General features: G+C 38.6%; 1 protein-coding gene across 1 annotated transcript in view; it reads left to right on the top strand.

Moving 5' to 3' along the window:
• The window catches only part of AP3B1 (adaptor related protein complex 3 subunit beta 1), a 285,248-nt gene extending 269,752 nt beyond the window's left edge, over positions 1 to 15,496 (top strand). Inside the window, exon 27 of the mRNA XM_012462113.2 lies at positions 9,597 to 15,496. Coding sequence (XP_012317536.2) covers positions 9,597 to 9,750 — 154 coding nt within the window. The 3' untranslated portion in view covers positions 9,751 to 15,496. The remainder of the gene's footprint in view (positions 1 to 9,596) is intronic.
• The last annotated feature ends 5,480 nt before the right edge of the window (positions 15,497 to 20,976 follow it).

Raw genomic sequence — 20,976 nt, 5'->3', positions numbered from 1 at the left:
CCTCTGCCTCCCAGGTTCAAGCGATTCTCCTGCTTCAGCCTACCAATTAGCTGGGATTACGGGCACCCACCACCATACCCAGCTAATTTTTTATATTTTTAGTAGAGATGGGGTTTTAACCATGTTGACCAGGCTGGTCTTGAACTCGTGACCTCAGGTGGTCCGCCCACCTCAGCCTCCCAAAGTACTGCAAAAGCCACCATGCCCAGCCAGTTATTTGTATTTTTTATGCAGCAATTGACATAAATTATCCTGTATATGTAACACTTTTTGTCATTCTTTTATGCTCATAGCAATTAAAACAAAAATAAACAATTGTTAATAAACCTGTACTTTTGTACAGATTTTTTTTTGCTTAATTTCATTTAAAATGAAATAGGAATTAGTGTTTACAGTATAATAATATAAATTAACTGTTTACCATTTTATTGAAATAAATGTTTTTAACTATAGTGTTCCATATTATATTACTCTATGGAATTAATAAGTTTCTATTTCTAAGCTTATATATTATTTAATTTTTAATGAGAAAATTGAAATCTTGAAATCCCTATGAGATTTTGAATGATTCCCTTATTCTTTTGTGATAGTATGATTTTCAGTTTATAAAGAGTAGGACCAGAGCTACTCTAACATTTATTAATGGTAATCAGTTTGGGAGTATTTTTAAAAACACCAAGTATGAAAAGCATTTTCATTAATAGTATTTTAAGAGATTAAAGTTTCCAGTATGATAAGTTGTTCTTGGCTGGTTTATATTCTATTTAATTTTTCAGGTTCTTTTCTTTCTGAGAGGACTTTTAATAAGCATTAGTGTATTCGTTCTAACCCTTCAATGAATAGAGTTTCCCTTGCCTAATTTTGGAATAATTTATTTCTACTACTCTTCAAATTGTATATATTTTTACATTAAATACAAGATAAAGAAATATTTAGTATAAGAATTATCCAAGGAAAAGTGAACCTTTATTAATGTGTAGAACTATGTAATGGTATAAAGTACAAATTTTAATTGAACACTTAGAAAATGATTCCTAACACAGCAACAGAACATGGCCCTCATTAAGAAAAAGCCAATTAAAGAAGCACAAGTTTTATGAAATTTACTTCAAAAACCAGGAACATTTTCTATGTAGTTAATACTTTTAAAAATCAATTGAGACAGTATATCTACTGTTCTATTATATGATTTTTAGTTGTAATTTTCTAAATGAGTGATAGGATCAGAGCCAAACAGTATACTATTGAGAGACTCAACTTTATCTTCATTTCTGTCTTACTTACTTGAAAAACCTGCTCTTTGAGAACAAAGTCATCTCATTGAGATATACAGAGTGGCCAGACATGGTGGCTCACACCTGTAATCCCAGCACTTTGGGAGGCTGAGGGCGGTGGATCACTTGAGGTCAGGAGATTGAGACCTGCCTGGCCAACATGGTGAAACCTTGTCTCTACTAAAAATACAAAACAAATTAGCCAGGTGTGGTGGCAGACACCTGTAGTCCCAGCTACTCGGGAGACTGAGACAGTGGAATCGCTTGAACCGAGGAGGCAGCGGTTGTAATGAGCCAAGATTGCGCTACTGCACTCCATCCTGGGTGACAGAGCGAGACTCCATCTCAAAAAAAAAAAGAGAGAGAGAGATACAGTTATGGTCATTGTGTCAATCTGCTGTTTTCCAAATTACAGTTACTACATGATAAGGTGTAATAAAGAATGAGAAGTTCCATCCTCATCAAAAAACCTTTATTAAATATGTAACTGAATATCTTCATTTCCTGTGTAAGATATTCAAATTTATTTTAATGAGTTATACATTGTGATGGTCTTAACGCATATTATTTAAGACAGTACTAATAAACAAATACATAAATAAAGTGTATTCATTTATTAGAAGGGCAAAATGGACAGCATTAAACTAGTATATGAGTGGACTGCAAAGGAGAAAGCTCGAGACCTAATGTGTTCAAAGGTCGGAGATTAGAAATGTTAGCTGTGGGAATCCCAGGTTCATTCAGGGCCAGGAAAACTTCCTTGTGATTCTCTGTGAAATATCCAGGGTTTATGAAGGAGGTTTGTGTTCAGTGTCGTGGAAACTGAGGTGCTTTGCTTTTATTACGTTGCGTGTTCTGTGATAACAGCACTAAGGAGTAGGGCAGTGGCCAAAAAGCAGAAAACAAAAAAACCTATAGCTCCAAAATCACTAAGGTTTTTCTGTACAAAAGAATCATGTGCAAGTTTGTGTAAAACTCAGATTTCTGGAGCCCACCCCAAAACCTCAGCTTCAGTAAGTCTGAGGCAGAGCCCAGGAATCTCTATTTTAGGCAGTACTCCAAGTGGTTAGAAGGCAGATATTCCAAAGTCCACAGTTTGAGACTGCCCTGAATTATCAAGCTGTAATGTCACATGGCACATTTTAAAATATTTTGTCCTATGTTTATATATTTTCTTTTTTACTGATTAGTCCGTAAGGGATGTCAGTAAATGAGATGTTTGGTTTAATTTTTCTTACACATATCCCAGAATGCTCCAGCAAGATAGTGTATTGTCCACTATAGGAATACATTAAAGCAGTGTCTGTAAAACAGTCTTAGACCATAACTGTGTGTGTCTTTCAGCAGTCTCAGCCATCTCACATTTTCACCCATAGTTGAAAAAGTTGTCAAACTTACCTACTCATTTTGCCCTTTCATGAACCACAAGTTAACCCTATGAAGAGAAAATGCGATATTTGAGTGAAGGCAGAGTGCCCTGTCTCTGCTATGATTCTGTTTTAGTTCTTAGCTTATTCAGTAAGATTCTGGAACAACTTTCATTATTAACTTCTATTCACTAATGATATTCCTTCCCCCCCCCCCACCGTATATCTTAATTAGTAATTTGGATTTTGTTTATCCTGTCACTTTTTTAATTTGCAAGCTTTTAACATATGCAACTTGTGGATAATTACAATCTTAGTCGAATAAATGTTGTTTTACTATTGTCACTTAGGTCCTTAACTATTAGGAAAGTCTGGTGCTGTGAATGAAAGTGTATCCATGGCAACCAGGCAGTCAACTTTTTAACTTATCAACACACATAAAGATAGCTTATTTCAAGTTTAAAATAAAAGTGTTATTATTTAATTCAAGTACAGGTAAAGAACAACTTGTTTCATTGCTTGCTTTTTTTTTTTTTTAAAGACAAGGTCTCACTCTGTTGTCCAGGCTGGAGTGCAGTGGCACTGTTATAGCTCACTGCAACCTTGAACTCCTGAGCTCAGGCAGTCTTCCTGCTTCAGCCTCCTGAGTAGCTAGGACTACAAGTGCATGCCACCATGCTCAGCTAATTTTTGTTATTGTTGTTTTTGTAGAGACAGGGTGTCCCTATGTTGCCCAGGCTGTTCTTGAAATCCTTGGCTGAAGCAATCCTCCCACTTTGGGTTCCCAAAGTGTTGGGACCACAGGTGCGGGTGACCACACCTGGCCAACTTGTTTCATTTCTAGGCCTTAAACTCATCCAGTTAATCACCATTATTGCATACCTGTTTGAAGGTTGTTAATAGGAGAAATACTGGCACATGTTATTTTTGGTATCCTAAAAAGATCTATAATGTGTAACTCCTTCACTTAATTTTTTTTTTGGAAACCTTTATGATAGATTTTGCTAGTGCTAGGGTTGCAAACACAAATGGCAAAGACACTTCTTGATGGTGTCTCTAATATTTCCCTTTCTCTGTTCTTAGGTTTATTAACTTTTGAGTTACTGTGTTTGTTTGTTAGTTGTTTTCTTCTCTCTTGGTAACTATATGGAATTTAAATTCTGGGTAATTTTGGAGAATTGTACTGCAAACCAGTTTTTGCTTATCAAATAACATTGGACGTCTCGTTGCCCTAATTTTGTAAGTCCTGATACTGCTGTCAACCTTCTTCACTGTATAAACAGAAACAAAATTTTGTATAAACAGTTTTAAGTATAAAAATATCAGGTTTAGGTCTTTTCTACAATATGACAAATTTTGAGTCTAAAACAAGATTGAGGATTTGTAGAACCTCTTTAGTAATCAAAACATTTCTTTCTCAGGTTGGTGGCTGTCCACTAGAGGACAGCACTGCTTTTTTATCTGACTGCTTTGAACTCTGCAGCCCTGAGCATAAATTCATTGACAAACAAATGCGGACCTCAGTTAATTTTCACCCAGAAAGCATATTTGGATATCTCAGAAGTAACCAAACTGCACAGCTGATTTTTACTTTAAAACAGTCTGTATTTAAGTTTTATTTAAGTTCGCCATTTAACGTCCTCTAATGCAACAATTTTACTAATAGGAATGTATAACTATTTCATGTAAAAATGAAAGGGGTATTCTTGATAGTTTTCTTTCTGGGTTGAAAATTTGGAAGGAATCAAAGAGAATGGAGTAAGAATGTGTGTGTTTTATTGTTAGTTTTCTCTTGTTAATCTCATCTCACCCCACCTCACCAGAGAAACCAGAGATGCTCTGAAATAACTGGGATGTTTTATGTCTTGTTTAAGCAAGTGCACTTAGATTTTTTAGCTTTCTTGTATAAAGAAAGAGAATGCATCATTGGCCTGATAGTGTGGGGAATAATTTTTTATACCATCGCTAAAGATTAGAGTAGAAACTAGAGAGTCCTAAATTATGGTGGTTGTTTATTTTTTATTTTAATTTTTCTCATTTGAACGTTAGAGGAAAATACTACAATACTGTTAGGTGATTTTTTTTTAAATAATAAGGAAAAGTTACACATTGCTTTGTGTAAATTCTCTAAACTTAAATCATGTCTAAATGCTTTTTTTTGTCCCTCACTATTAATTCAATAGTCTAATGGTTTAACTTTAAAATACAATTTTATAGTCAGCAAAATAGAATTTTTTTACAACTTACAAATTCTCTGCGTGTTTAAAATGTTCTACTATATTAACTCAAGGTAATAAAGATTTATAATTTTAAATCCTTTGGCAGATAATGCTCCAAATCACTATGCTTTTGTATTGATGTTTAGGAGGCTTATTCAAACCAGTATTTCTTACATATAATGATTGTGCGACTTCATTACACATTTGTCAACTTTGGACTAATTATTTTTATACAGCTAGGGCAGGGCACTGCATCTTGTGATCGTCTTTCTTACTAATAGGATTCTGTCTGCTTCAGCAGGCAGTAATTGAAGGCTTCATGTACAGAGTATTAAAAAAAAAAGTTTTAGCCTGAGTGGGTCATTGTCACAGCTTCTGGTAACCAGTAGAACAGAAAGCACAAGAAAATTGAACTCAGAATAGAAAAATCAGAAACCAGGAAGAGTATTCAAGAGAAGAAAAAGCATGTCTTAGAGCTGTTGCATTAAGTATAGCAAATCTGATTCTGTATAAAAAAATGTGATGTTTGTCACTACCTTGGAGACTGATGCAGGCTCTCAGATAAATATTTTTAAATTCATGTTGTACTGTTAATTTTCATTGTTGGAACAATTGAGTTGTAGGATTTCTTTTCCTTCTAACAAAGAACATTTATGGTTCATAGCCAATTTGTCACAAATCTTAAAAAGTATAGTTTAAGTGCATGGGGAATAAATCTGTGTATTATAGATAATAGATTTTTTTCAAATTTGTTGTTACTATTTGGTCTGTTTTTATAATTCTGACTATAGTGAAGACAAAATAACTTTTGAAGAAGAGTGAAACATTTTTTTTTATTTAGCTTTGACAACCAGCTTATTCTGTCTTTTTCGTAAATCTTAAGAATTCTTATAGGCTTCAAAGATTAAATGTCAATTGCTAGAGATAATAGACAAAGAGACATTTAATAAGATGAAATACAGATATATCCAAACAGTTTTACCTTCTCAGTTGGTGATTACAAACAGCGAGTGGTTGGTGGTAGAATGAAATGAAAAATATCTAGATGGTATCTTTTAATAACGTGGAGCCCGTCATACATAGGCAATACATCTTTAACTGTCATCCCACTTATTTGTTCTCATTTGTGGTGTTACTGCTTTTCGAGGTTGATTGGTCTCCCTGTAGTCCCTCCCTGTGTTACAGCTCCATTCAAAAAGGCTTTGTATTTTTTATTGCTGGTGTCTCTTTAAGGAGTGTAGAGTAGGGGATATTTAAAATGTTTTAAATCTTTAAAGGCAGAAATTTAAAATACGACAAGGAATCAAGTCAGCATGCTTTGAATTCCACATTACTGCAAAGTCAAGTAAACAATGTTTGAAGAGAAGAATCTTCCTTCTTAATGTTTTTGGAACAATAGTAGGTTATGTGCATATAAGGTAAATAGGAAAAACCTTATCTGTTGACTGATAAAAACAAATTATTAAAGATGCATTTTTGTATAGATGAACAGAATTTGACCTGGAATCAGAATGCTTGGCTTCAAATTGCTGCTTAACCAGAAATTTGGTGTGTGGCCCACAAATTGCTGCTCAACCAGAAACTTGGTGTGTGTGTTATTTTGATAGTAAGTTCTTCAACTTCTGTGGACCTCACTTCCCTCATCTATAAAGTAACCCACCTCATAGGATTAAATGAAATAATTCCAGGGAAGTACTTAGAACTCACTGCCAGAACACAGTAAGCGCTTAACAAATGATGGCTGCTATCAGCATTATAGTGATCAAAAACTTCTCATGCCTTTTGAAAAAATTTTGTCACAGTGTGATCTTAGGTCAAGGCCAAGTACAGAGTTTCTGATATCAGCCATTAAGTTTACTATATAAAATCTGACCCACTCTGACTTTGTAATCAATGTTTCTGATAGCCCAAAGCTAGCTATTTATTACGTATTAATTAGTACTCTTTCCATAACTATCTTTTGCATGTATGTTAAAGCATAGCCTGTGCAAGAGTTAAATGATGAATAAATCTGGATGATGGTTTTTGCCTTCCGAGGGCCAAAACAAACCAATTTTGATCATGCTGTGTTCCAATTAAATATATCCTTTCTGAACTGTGAAATGAGAATGTCAGAACATCTGATCTTCTAGTCTTCTGCTTTAAAACATTGCTTCCACCATTTGTGCCCACTAAAACATAGAGACCTAGTTAATAAAGGCAGTAGCTTTTACACCAGCTAGCAGATTCTGTTGCTAGGACGATTTGCTTAGCTTGTTTCCACTGCAGTGTAAGCACATGCCTCTTTTCTTTCATACCCCTGTTCTTTATAGTACTGAGAATTTTGTGGTAATAGGATTTCAAAAACATGTCCAAGATACTAATTCTAATCTCTGTCAACATACTGACACCAAAATTGACATTTGTCTCTGCCAGTTTTATATCAATTATAACATTAACTCTTAAGTTTTTTTTAATAGAAAAGAGATAAAATGTGCCTTGGGGCTGTGCAACCCTGAAATTCAAACAACAATGCTTTTGTGTTCCTATTCAGACATAATCTCCTTCTCTATGGTCCCAAGGCACAAGTGTTAAGTAAATAAAGGGACTAATAAGACCATTGTTTACATAATTATAACCCTATCAGAAATAGGGACCTCTGTTGAAATATTTGTTGAGTGAATTACAGACGAGATGACCAAATCTGTGGGAAAAGTTGCATAAATGAATGGGAAAATAGAGCCACCTCATATCTTTTGGTGATGTGATTTAACAGGAATATACAAAAGCATTCTCCAATGAAGCAGAAGAGCCTGAACATTTTAGACAAAAGAAATGAATAAATCTATGAGGAACCCTTGGAAAGAGAGATCATTTTGGGGCTGGTGATCTTTATGTTTTCTCAAAGATGAAATTGAAGTACCTAGTTCATAATCTCTCGTGTACATCTGAAAAGCAGATGAATGTGTTAAAAGGTTTATAAAAACCTCTTTCAAAACATTGGTATGATTTATATTCCTAAACTGGTTACTTACAATTCCTTCTCTCAGTAGGAACACTGCTCTGTCAGATTCCTTGCAAGTTTCAGCATGCTTGTAGAGTGCACAAATAAATGACTAGGAAGATTTTCTAACATATTTTGTTGATAGCCCATTATCTAACATTTTATAATATTTGAAAGTGTTTATAATATTTGAAATTCAGTAAAATTAGTGTATCTGTTTCGGTTTTGATACGTTATTCTAATTATTGTTGGAAAACCTAGTTTTATCATTTTATTTTGGCCAAAAATGTCTTGTTTGACTTCAAAAAAATTAACGTGTTATGAGATCTTGATGTTATTTTTTTTAAACCCAAAAAAGAAATTACTTTTCATTTAAAGAGAATCTGCTTCCTGCTTAAGTGGCTAATATTTTAATTAAGTCAGGAGTGAAGTTTTTCTGAGTGTCTCCTGATAAACTCCCTCTTTTATGTTGATGGTAATTAAACAGATCCCTGTGGACACCGTGGGCTCTGTGCAAGGCCCATGCTAATTGTCAGACATGAGACACTGACCAGTTGGTTTGCTCTTGAATAGTCCGCAGCGTGCTGTTAGCGCGGCAGTTTTATTTTTATGTATTGTGAGCTGTTGTCAGGGCTAACTGGGTGCCATTGTGGCTGAAGATGTTGCGCAAATTGAGGCAGATGGCTCAGATTCAGACACGTGTCATAGAGAAAGGGGCAAGGGGATTGGCCCTGCAAAGTGGGGTCACAGGAGGTCACAGGCCTGCTCTACACTTGTTAGTGTTTTCAAAAGCTCATGTGCAGCAACTTTGTTTTTCTCCAGTCATCCCTGCAATCAAACCCCCTCCCCCAAAAAGTGTGTAGAACATGCTCCATGTGGAAAATGGAGGCTTGGGAGGTTTCCATCCTCTTCCTTCACGACCCTGAGGCTCAACTGTGCATGCAGAATGAATTAGCAGGATTGACAGAAGTTCGTTGTGCCTCCAACAGCCTTTCAGTCAATTGCAGTGCTTAAAAGGCTAGTTTTGCTTTTAATTCCATGTAATCAGTAGGTTCTTCATGTCTTGGAATTTAGAAGTAGTGCATTAGACCTCAAGTTTCCTCTGTTACATTCTAAAGCAAAAAAAAAGATCTAATGTTCTAAACATTTAAAAACAAAGAAAAAGGGAAGTGTGAGGTTGCACTTCACTGTCACGTGATTTTGTTTCATGTCATCATTAACATTAGAGATTTAATTTGAATATTTTTACGAGTGAATTCATTGAAAGTAAGAATTTTATGATGTACATAAAATTATCTAACTTATTACATAATCATTTTCAGATATGAGGAGTTAAATTTTGAAGTTCTTTGAGAAAGGTACCTTTTCTTAACATGTTTTAAAAATAAAAATACAATGGCTTATTTAAAATGGCCCTATGCATGGTGAAATGTTAAATACCGAATGGATGGATGATTCTCAAATATATTGTAATAGAGAATTAGTCACATGCATCTGTTGTTTAAACTAATAAGTAAAATAGACTTCCTTTTTCTGTTCTGTTTTAAATGTGCACTAAAATTACCTGCTTGTGATTAGCATGGGCTGGACGGTTTATTGATTTTTCAGAAGAATGCTTGGCTTTGGGTTTTTGGCAGTAGGGAGCCTGCAGCAAATTATTTCATTTGAGAAAAAGTTATTTTAAACCTATTTGAATGTATGGTATCTCCTTTTCCCTCCCCATCTCGTGATAAAAGGTCTTTTTTTCTTCCAGGTTTGCAGCTAAAACTGTGCACAGTGGGTCATTGATGCTAGTCACAGTGGAACTGAAGGAAGGCTCTACAGCCCAGCTTATCATAAACACTGAGAAAACTGTGATTGGTTCTGTTCTGCTGCGGGAACTGAAGCCTGTCCTGTCTCAGGGGTAACCTGCTTACATCTGGACTTCAGAATCTGGCACACAACAAAAGTGCCTGGCATCCAGTACTGCTGCCTTTCATTTATAATAATAGCCCTTCCATCTGGCAGTGGGGGAAGAATACACTCTTGACATTCTTGTCTTCTGCTTTAGAATGCTAGTGTGTATCTATCATGTATGCAATACTTTCCCCCTTTTCGCTTTGCTAACCAAAGAGCATATATTTTACTGTCAGTTATCTCAACTCTTGAATCCATGTGGCATTTTCTCTGTCCTGCTGCTTCTTTTGGCCTCCTCATCTTCCTTCTTTTTCGACAATGGTAGACATGAATGAGATACTTAAAGTTCATTGGAAATCATCTTCCCTTCAGCAGTCAGCAAAAATTAGCAAAGAAATAGTCTAAATGGCCTCTCAGCTTGGTATATGAAAATAAGATTGCATACTTTTTAAATCCAAATACAAAAATGCAGTCTCTGCAAGATTTTGTTCTTTGAATTTCTTCATATTGTAATTGTTATTGATAACTGTCATCATGAAATTATCTCTCAATAATAAGATAAATAAACTAGCATATGAATCATATTTCTCTTTGCATTTTTAATGAGAAACTATTAGTAATCCTGAAGTTCATATGCTAAAGGTTTTTTTTATTTTAAAGTAAATATTTAGAGTGTTACATTATGCAGAGAAGCAATGTGGTTTAGTTAGTGAAAGAAAAACCACTCCCAAACCAAGTAAATTTTGTACTCATAGTTTACTCCAAGAAAAAAAATGATGTATTTAATAACAAAAACAAAAATCTTCATGTTGCAAAATAAACATCTCTTTCAATGCAGTTTTGATCTATTAGTAGAGATCTGATTACGTGGTCTCTTATGCCTGCTGAATAAATTCTTTGAATCTCATTTTTCCTTATGCCCAACTTTGGAAACTAACTAGCATAAACTTATAGAAATTTCAAAATATGTGATCAACATATTAGCATCTTTCCCTAGAGTATTTCTTTTGTTTGCTAACTTAAGCAAGTTACTGTTTTTAAGATTGTTCTATGGCCAGATAACTTTTCTAAGTTAACTTTTGTACATTTTTAAAACTAGTTGAAATTTTACTTCCTTTTTGATACACGGTAATGGACTTTCTGTTAGTATAAGCTACTCAGTTCTTTTTGTATAGGCCACATACATAGTGATTTTTAAAAAGCAAAAAGGAAGAGACTATATGTTGATTGAAGCATTATAGGAAAGGTGAAAAGAATGAAACTTTCTTGGAACATAAATATCAAGAAGAACAAAACAGCCTGGAAAAATTATTTAAGTTTTCAAGCTGGTGAGATGACAAGAGTAAAGAAAATTGTTCAGTTTTACTGCTCCAGAAATATAGCCCTGAATCTCCAGGAAGAGGATGTACAGAATTCTTCGGGAAGAGCATGTACACATTGTACAGAAGCCATGTGTACATTCTGTACCAATTCTGTACCACGTGTACGTTCTGCACCATTCTGTACCACGTGTACGTTCTGTACCAATTCTGTACCACGTGTACGTTCTGTACCAATTCTGTACCACGTGTACGTTCTGCACCGTTCTGTACCACGTGTACATTCTGCACCGTTCTGTACCACGTGTACGTTCTGTACCAATTCTGTACCACGTGTACGTTCTGCACCGTTCTGTACCACGTGTACATTCTGCACCGTTCTGTACCACGTGTACGTTCTGTACCAATTCTGTACCACGTGTACGTTCTGTACCAATTCTGTACCACGTGTATATTCTGCACCGTTCTGTACCACGTGTACGTTCTGTACCGATTCTGTACCACGTGTACGTTCTGTACCGATTCTGTACCATGTGTACATTCTGCACCATTCTGTACCACGTGTACGTTCTGCACCATTCTGTACCACGTGTACATTCTGTACTGATTCTGTACCACGTTTACATTCTGTACCATTCTGTACCAATGCACAGAAGCCATGTGTTCCACTTCCCTGTGGAGCCTGAGCACTGTGGGAACACACCCGAAAGCCCCTCTGTAATCACAGGTCATTGGTATTTCCATATTAGCCCTATTTCTCAGAGCTTCATAACTTTGAATTTTAAGTCAATAACTTTTTGAAATGTTAGAATTTGGCAAGTTTAATATCTGTTTTCTGAAAAAAAAATTTGCTGTCTTCAGGCAGAGGGAAAGTGCATGTTATGATTGAGAAAGCGTTTATTTTTCCTTAAATTAGGCACTCATCTTTAAAAGATAGGTCACACATTTGTTTTGTTGTTGTTGTTGAGATGGAGTTTCACTTTTGTTACCCAGGCTAGAGTGCAGTGACACAATCTCGACTCACTGCAACCTCCACCTCCTGGGTTCAAGCGATTCTCCTGCCGCAGCCTCCCAAGTAGCTGGACTACAGGCTTGTGCCACCACGCCCAGCTAATTTTGTATTTTTAGTAGAGGTGGGGTTTCTCCATGTTGCCCAGGCTGGTCTCAAACTCTCGACCTCAGATGATCTGCCCACCGTGGCCTCCCAAAGTGCTGGGATTACAGGTGTGAACCACCAGGCCCGGCTACATTTGTATTTTTTTTAACTAAGGAAATTTCAGTAGGACTTTACTTTTGAGTAAGTTATTTTTGGCTGCTAACTTTTAAAATTATGTTAAATCAATAATATAATGTAGTATGAACCAGCAAGCGGTATGTATCAATTGTAGTTTGAGCCACCAGTTGAAACCATTTTAACACAAGTAGCCTAATATCATTAAAATATTTTTCACATAAAACAGAAGAATGACCAAAGCCCCAAGTTAAAGGTTTGAGTTTTTTTTCTTCTGTGGTATGGTGATTCCGAGTTCCTTGCCTCATATTTCCTTTAACTTTGTCATAATCCATGATTATCTTTAAATTGTTCCATTGAGTCAAGTTAGTCAATGTTGAATTCTTAATTCTAGCTGTATTTTTTCATTTTAATGTTCACTTAATGGGACATTTTATGTACACCGATCTTGAAGAATGACTCTCACAGTATTTTTCAGACTAAGCCTCATTTTTGATATCACAATACATTTGCTTTATTTATTATAAGGAGAGGTTTTTTAATTCCAAAGAGACTGTAACAATGCATTTCTCAAATTAAAATACTGTATACTTGTCCTTCTTGATAACTATTTGCAAATGTATGAATAACTTTAGAATAGCTTACAAAAAGTTTGACCTTATAACCTATGTTCTTGTTGTTAATAATTTAGATATCAGACAATGTAAAAATCCAGATAAGAATCCAGAATGATGGAGGATTTAAAAAAAAAGAAAAGTTGGACCAGCTAAAGGAAAACCTAAGATCTTTCCCCTGACTTCTTTCCCTTCTGTAGTCTCTCTGACCTTCTAGGGAACTTTTTAAAAGGAGAAAGAAATCCTCTTTTCATGAAATGAGAGGGAAAAAAAGAGCACTGTTTACCAGGCTCATGCCTCTAATCCCAGCACTTTGGGAGGCCGATGTGGGGGGATCACTTGAGGATAGGAGTTCAAGACCAGCCTGGGCAACTGAGCAAGATCCTGTCTCTAAAGTAGTTTAAAATCTAGCCAGGTGTGGTGGCGCATGCTTGTAATCCTAGCTGCTTGGGAGGCTGAGGTGGGAGGATAGCTTGAGCCAGGAGTTGGAGGCTACAGTGAGCCGTGATCATGCCTGGGTGCACTCCAGCCTGGGTGACAGTGTGAGACCCTGTCTCTAAAAGAAAAAACAAAACAGAGCCTTACTATTCCCTTTTTGCAGAAAGTCTATGTCTACTGTCAATGTGGAGAACTACAGTAAACCTCATTCAGGGGTGTGATAAAATACAAGTTACGCTCTGTACTTACCCAAGAAACCTACATCTATTTGGCAATAAAGGAATGGGCATATGGGCCTCCCTAAGTTAATGAGCCCTTATTTTTTTTTTGCAATAAATGTTGCAAATAAATGTTGCTTACATCCTAATCCAGGCTTGCCTCTGCCCCAGCTGCAGTTCCTTCAGGTGCCAAGTCCTACAGCTTTCTGTGAGCAGCCCCAGAGGCCTGCTGAATCCACCCTTTCACCTCCACGGCCTCCTCACACAGGTGACTACACTGGACTGGCCGGCCGGGGGGACACACTTTTGTTCTTCCATCAGTTGGGGTTGATTAATTGAAAGGCAATGACTTCTCAACTGTGCTTGTTTATCTTCTGAAGCCCTCTTCCCCACCCCCCACTCTGCCTTCTAGAACCTCCGGAAACACTGATGATCTCTTCACTCTCTTCCAGCCTACTTTGGTAACGTGACTTTTTTTTTCTACCACTTTTCAGCTGTGTTGTGGAATAAGCAGAATTTTGTGATCTGACATGGGAAGCTGACCACTATGTGGTATTGTTTTCTAAGAAAAATATGTTCATTTCCACATGGTCACTTGACCAACAAACTTGGGACATAGCTCTTTGAAAGCTGAGATGGTTTGTGAGAAACATTGTGAGGCAGTGTGGCATGATTAGCTGTCAGTAACACTGGTAAGTGCCTTTGGGTTTAGGGGAAGAAGTGATTAGTGGGCTGGAGAGATCTGAGAAGGTTCCATGGAGGCAAGGAAGCTAGTGAGGTCTTAAAAATGGGGTGACATATAGAAAAGAAAACAGTTTCTAGCATGGAAGAAGGGCGAATATGTTATTCTCAGCTGAGGCTGTATCTTTTTAAATGTTTTGAAAATACCTTTGTACAGAAAGCAACACTGGCCACACCCAAGAAGGTGATGTTCCCCTCCCCCTCCTTGCTCTCACTTCTCCTTTTTCCCTCTCACACAGTCCCTCTCTCTCAAAGCCATTCCCTATCTCCACCTCAATGGCTTGTGGTAGTTTAGAGCAGGGGGTCCCCAACCCTTGAGCCATGGGCCACCACTGCGGTGGCCTGTTAAGGAACCTGGCCCACCGCGGGAGGTAAAGTGACAGGTGAGCCAGCATTAGCACCTGAGCTCCGCCACCTTGTGGCTCAGCAGCGGCATTAGATTCTCATAGGAGCACGAACCCTATTGTGAACTGCACATGTGAGGGATCTAGGTTGTGCTCTCATGAGAATCTAAAGATAAATGTAATGTGCTTGAATCATCCCGAAACCATCCCCTTCATCCCCATCCATGGAAAAATTGTCTTCCCTAAAACCGGTCCCTGGTGCCAGAAAGGTTTAGAGGAGAAATGAATGGTTGGGATACCATGGATGAGAATATCCTGCATTTGTAAATAGTGTAGAGGCCTAAAAAAAAGGTTGGGAAAAGCATTGAATTAGAGATCAGAAGAAGCAGGCATTGTTTGTGTTACTCTTCTACTTGGAGGCCAGTTTTAGATATTTCCTTGGGGATTTTAGTTATTTCCTGTACCTTTGCAGGTACTAAAATGATTCTTTCCAGACCTAGTATCAAAGTAGCTAATGAATATTAAATTCTAGTCAGGTGCAGTGGCTCACACCTGTAATCCCAGCACTTTGGGAGACTGAGGCAGGCGGATCATTTGAGGTCAGGCATTTGAGACCAGCCTGGCCAACATAGTGAAACCCCATCTCTACTAAAAATACAAAAACTAGCCAGGTGTGGTGGTGCATGCCTGTAATCCCAGCTACTTGGGAGGGTGAGGCAGGAGAATCGCTTGAACCTGGGAGACAGAGTGAGTCTCTGTCTCAAAAAATATGTATATTAAAATTAAATTCTGTTACTATTTACTGGTGCAATGATTGTGAGCTGAGGTGATATTAAAATTTCTTATCTTCTTCCCTTGTGTTTGTCTTTCTCTGGGGCCAGTTTTATGTACATAGTCACTTATGCCTATAATTCCTAGCTGATTCAGTAAATATGTGCAACTGAAGACTCTGAACCCTCAGAAACTGACTTGAACCTGCCTTTAATACCTAAGACACTGACTTCTCATCTGCAATCTTGAGGACCAGAGACACCAAAGATCCAGGTGTAACTCTAGAAACATCGTTATTGTGAGATCTAGAGATGTTTAGGAAACCTAACCGGTAGATAATTCTGCCAGTAGGCTCAATCATGTGAGGCCTTGGATACTGCAGATGATGCATGGGCACTTGAAGAGAGCAGGGAAACCTCACCTCCTGGGGTAGGAGGGAAGGGAGACAGGCTACCAAGGAGACAGTATCAGAACATAGCAGAGGAAGAGAAATTGCTTTGTCAAACAGTACCCCACCAAGATTCCGGTTTCTGCCCCACCCCCTGCCAGAAAAGCATTTTCTTACCCCATGTAAGAACCACATTTTTTTTTCTTTAGTGATGTGATGAATGAGAAGTTTTGTTTCATGATAGGGTCAACCAACTCCATGGATGGTAAGGAAGGAATTGTTAACACCATGACCTATAAAAAGAAAAATGTTAAATTCTGCTTTTGCCAAGTAAAAGAAAGGTCGTATGAAGGTAGGCCCTTCAGGCTAAATTTAAACGTCATTTCTAACGAGTTCATCTTTTGAATGCTTATTTCATCAATAAACCATATATAAAATCAGGAATGGCGACCAAGGGTAAGATAAGAACTCAAACATGCTGATAAGGGAGACCTGATGTAGAAATTTGGGGGACACCAAAAGCCCCTCCAACTTAAGGTTTGATTTTTGAGTTTTAAAAACTGAAGCCAGTGTGATAGGGTCTCTTACTGGCATTCCACAGAAATCCTCATCACCCAGGAGCCCTCTTTCCTTGACTCCAAAGTCTTCGTTTTGCTCAGGCCTCATCAAAACCATAGGGCCTAAATAAAAATATTTTGTAAACAAAGTTATGGACAGCCCAGTTTTCTAATTGAAAGTGATTATGATTTCTGTGCTGTGGTGTAATTACCTAAAAAAATGTTATTTGATGATTAAGATTCTGGAGTGAATTGTGTTCTTCGGGCTCCTGCACCGTCCTCCATCAGGGACCTGGTTTCAGCGGTGTGCAGCTGCTGGAGTTGATTTACAGTGCTGCGGCTGTGGCTGGTCATAAATAAATCCTCTTATATAGTTGTTATGAACACCTGTTAGATCATCTGTCAGCAAAGCGCTGTTCACATTTATCATGGTGCGGGAGTTATTTTACCTCAATCCATTTCCAACCGACTCGGCCTCCATCGCTGGATTACTATTACCACACCATAATCGCTTGCTCCCACTCCATGTTACAACTTGCAGATAAAAGATTTCACTACTTGGCCAAATTTCATAAATAAAGGAGCAGTTCAGTGCAGTAAAAGTTTATTTTTGTCATCATTTGTCACCCCATTATTCTATAAATCAAATGGAATAGCACTATTGCCAGCTCAGGCGTTGCTGTCAGCCTTAGGCATGGAAATGGTCCGTTTCTTCCTTTTAGATGAGATGACATGTCTTTCAGACTTAACTGGCTTAAGGCTTTGTTTCACCCATTTTATTTTATTACCCCTTCGGAAAAAATCCTTGGGGAGCAGAAAGACTTAAGGAGTGAAATGGAAACAGAAAACAGAGTCTAGCATGCTGCTTAGCTGAGTGATCTACGCTCCCCCACGCCTAGTCGTTATTAGTAACTTAGCCACCGCCCTCACTCACACACTGCACCCTTGGCTGAAGATGCTTTTCATAAACTTCCAAGGGGGTCATAGTTTCTATTTTGGAAAGGCCATTACAATGTAGAGTTACAGATAATGAAATACCTGATATATATCCCCAGAGATCCTCTCAATTTGACAGGCTTTATGCAAAGAAAAGACTAACTGGTTTCTTTTCTAAAATGCATTTTAACGGGGCTGAGGTTTTGAAAGGCAATGGGCACCCCCCAGAGAGTGTCTTACCCTGGGAGGGAGGTTTGTTGGGGCTGCAGAGCTTTGGAGGAAGAGTCAAGATGTATTAGCAAGTTGCAAACTCTGTCTCTGATGTAAGTCTGGGGAAGGCAATGTCCCTTGGTTAAAAGAAAGAGGACAGAAAAAGCTAAAGGGATGGGGTAATAGAAAAGCATTTATAGTTGATATTATACTTCCGAGTTGGTTCTAATTCAACTTACATTCTTCATAGTCATTATGTAGCTCATAAATTCAATAAAGTGTTTTACTGTTACTATAAAAATGACAGGAGGGGGGTTTTATGTTGTAAGTTTCGTTAGTTGCTCTTCCTGTTTTATATTGAAGTTCTCAGGCCATTATGTCATTAAACTCCTTGGAGTCTGAAGGGCTCAAGCCCTCCAATTCTTCCCTTTTGCACACTTGGCCAAGACAAACGTTAGCCCAGGCCAGGTCAGGTCACTAGACACTCGGAACCACCTGGCTGTGGTGCCAGGGGACAGGGCTGTTTAAATCTATTATTTCATGAGAAGTGCCTTCAACCCATGCAGATGTAATTGTGAGGAGTGGAAAAGTGTGGGGTGGGAGTGAAGCTTTAGGCAGACTACTCTAAGAGTTCTAAAAATTCACCCTGGAAAGAAACAGTCCTTTTGGTCCGGAGGCAGAGGAGGGCTTGCTGGATGGGGTGCAAGTAGCTTGAGGCCTCGTGGACCCAGAACTGTTCTCTACATCCACAAGACTGGTCTTGGCCCTGGACTTTTTGCCAACTTCTTAACCTTCACATAGCTCTAGGTCCTTGATAAAGTTCACAGCAAATTTAGAGTGGGAATCTTATGAGAAAGGAAATACCACTCTCTTTTGGCTGTTTTCTTTGATTCTAGAAGAAGCAAAGGGCATTTCTGTTCTAGGAAACTTGGCTCTCTCCAGATGTTTGTTTTGAACAGAATGTCCACATGGAAACAGCAACTACTAATTCTCTGGCCAGAGTGCATCAAGGCCTTAATCTAAAGCCTCCCATCCATCCAGCTGTCTGGCATTTGCTATTATAGGGCACCAACAGAGAAATGAGGCTGTGGCTTTATCACTGCACCCTGGGTGACAACTTGATTTTCTGCTTTCACCGCAGGCAGCAGCAGCCCAACATGATGGGGCTGTTAATTTGTGCATTTCATGGTGTCTGTCAGGGGGGCTGAGAGAGGAGGGTTTCAAGGGGGAAGGGAATGGAGCATGTCCCAGCCGCGGAAGCACCTGTCTGCATTGACGGCACAGAGCACTTCTTATTAGCGTGCAGGTCTCTAAATGCAGCCCGGGGATGACAGCCTGGCATCCCAGCACCCACACACTGTGACAGGCGCCGGCAGCCGGTCCCATTGTTTGCCCTTGATGAGCATGTCATTAATGGAAATGGAAGAAAGTGAGGGCCACATCAGTATTCAAATAGCCTCTATTCTCTCTGCCATTCACCCGGCTGGCTCAGCCTGCTGCAGATTTCCTTCTGCGGGCTCCTCTTAGACTTTTTTAAAAAGCAGATTTATTCCCATTGCATATAAATCCTTTCCATGTTGTTCCTGGTTTCTTCCAGTCCTGTGTTTACATCCATCTCTTTACACTGGATTTAGCTACATCAAAGCAGATTTGGGTTCTCATGTATTGCAAAGGTTTAATTAGCAAGTGTGTGCAGTTTGCAGCCAAGAAAATGCAAGCTGCCGCTGGAGGAACCTATCTCCTATGCCTGCTGAATCCTCATCTCCTCTGCAAAGATGTTGGCTGCTCTGCTTCTCACTCAGAAATATCTGATAGAGTTGGGGAGCATTGAGTGGAGAGGATCTGACTTCTCCAAAACTGGCTTGCTTGGAAAACAGTACTTCCCTTTCTCAAGCTTAGGAAATGTTTCAAAAGTTACAGCCCCATAGTACACTTTGGTCGGGAAGAACTGTGTACTGCACGTGATTATTTACAGCCAAGTGGAGAGTGACTGGATCCTAAATACATGTTTCCGTCCCTCAGCCCCTGTGTTGGTCTGTTTGCTTAATAATGTAATTAGTGCTCAGAGGGAGGATATTGACGCTGCTGCCAGCAGGCTTTGCTCTTCCGTGCGTTTCCAAACCGTTCCTTTTGCCCACTTGGCTTTCGCATCACCTAGTTTAGTAGCTTCAGCTGTGCACCTAGCCATGCTTACTCTGCCCCACACACCCTTCAGAGGCCCCTTTCCCAATAGAAGCCCAACTCCACGTTCCTCAGTGGAACTGTAGGCTGTCTAGTTTTACATTTGCAAGGTTCACATCTTAAACATTCAGATGGAATGTTCCTTGAGAAAAGCAGCTATGAAGACCACCTCTAATTTCTTCCTGACCATTTAGTAAGGAAAGGGTCAGAGGAACTGCTTGCTGTGCATTTCCCTAGCAATGTCCCTTATCTGGTATTAATCTGTCAGTGACTTGGACCCTGACTCACTAAGACACTGCCCATCTTTTAATGCAGTCTGGCTGGAGGCTGAAAATGGTGCAAACGCCACTATCCGGAAATGGAACTCAGGGCTGATACCGCAGCTCTGCGACGTTTCCCTCTTACCCCAGCTGGAGATGAAGACAGTAACTCTTACTAAGCAATTTTCTCCTGGAAATACAGACACTCTTTGAGAGAGAATGACCAATGATGCCATCTCCCATTGGAGGCGCCATGCTGTGGCACAGCACAGATGGGCTTCCATGGGGTTGCTGCTGTCCGTGGCATCACAGCCCCTCGGTGGATTTGGGGGAATCTGAGAACAGGTTTTCTCAGGTGTTTATCTGGCAACTTACAAAATCCCCCAGCCCTTCTCCAGTAGAAGCCCAGAGGGGTGATTATGGTTTAAAAAGCCAAGTCATAAATCTGGCTTTCTCTACACACTTGCTTTGTAGCTGAGGACATCTGCAGAGAGCAATTTAAAAGGAAAAGAAAAAGACTGAGAAAAAAGAATAAAAAGAAAGAAAGAAAGAAACCCCAATGCTTTAGCTTTAGTGTCAGAGTGATCGAAAATAATTTTCACATTTGATTAATTATTAAGAGATCTGTTTAATAAAATATAGAGAGCATTTTGTCTGTCTACAATCGTTAGCATGACCTGGGACCCCTATTTTGGAGGTGAACAAAAAGCTATTGAGGAATAACAATAAATTTTGTCCCCAAGGGTTTTTGCAGAAGTGGCCATCCTGACAGATTTAAGGCAGAGATCCCACAGCCGACACTAAAATGTGTCAAATCCAGTGGCTTTTCTTGGCAGGTTGCAGTCACCAGCCTCACCCAGACAACTGAATAAAGCAAAATCGTTGACCTAGAAAGAAACTATGCATTGGTAGGGGTTTTTCCTTCTTGTTTTTTTTTTATTATTATTATTTCCCTAAGATGTAGGTTCAAGTATTTCATCTTCTTGGTAGCTTACTTATTTCAAATGCAAAAAGTCATCAAGGAATTCT

Source organism: Aotus nancymaae, unplaced genomic scaffold (assembly GCF_030222135.1).
Source record: "Aotus nancymaae isolate 86718 unplaced genomic scaffold, 86718_ANA_hifiasm-v0.15.2.pri h1tg000014l, whole genome shotgun sequence".
NCBI lineage: Eukaryota > Metazoa > Chordata > Mammalia > Primates > Aotidae > Aotus > Aotus nancymaae.
This window is presented reverse-complemented; position numbering and strand designations above follow the sequence as displayed.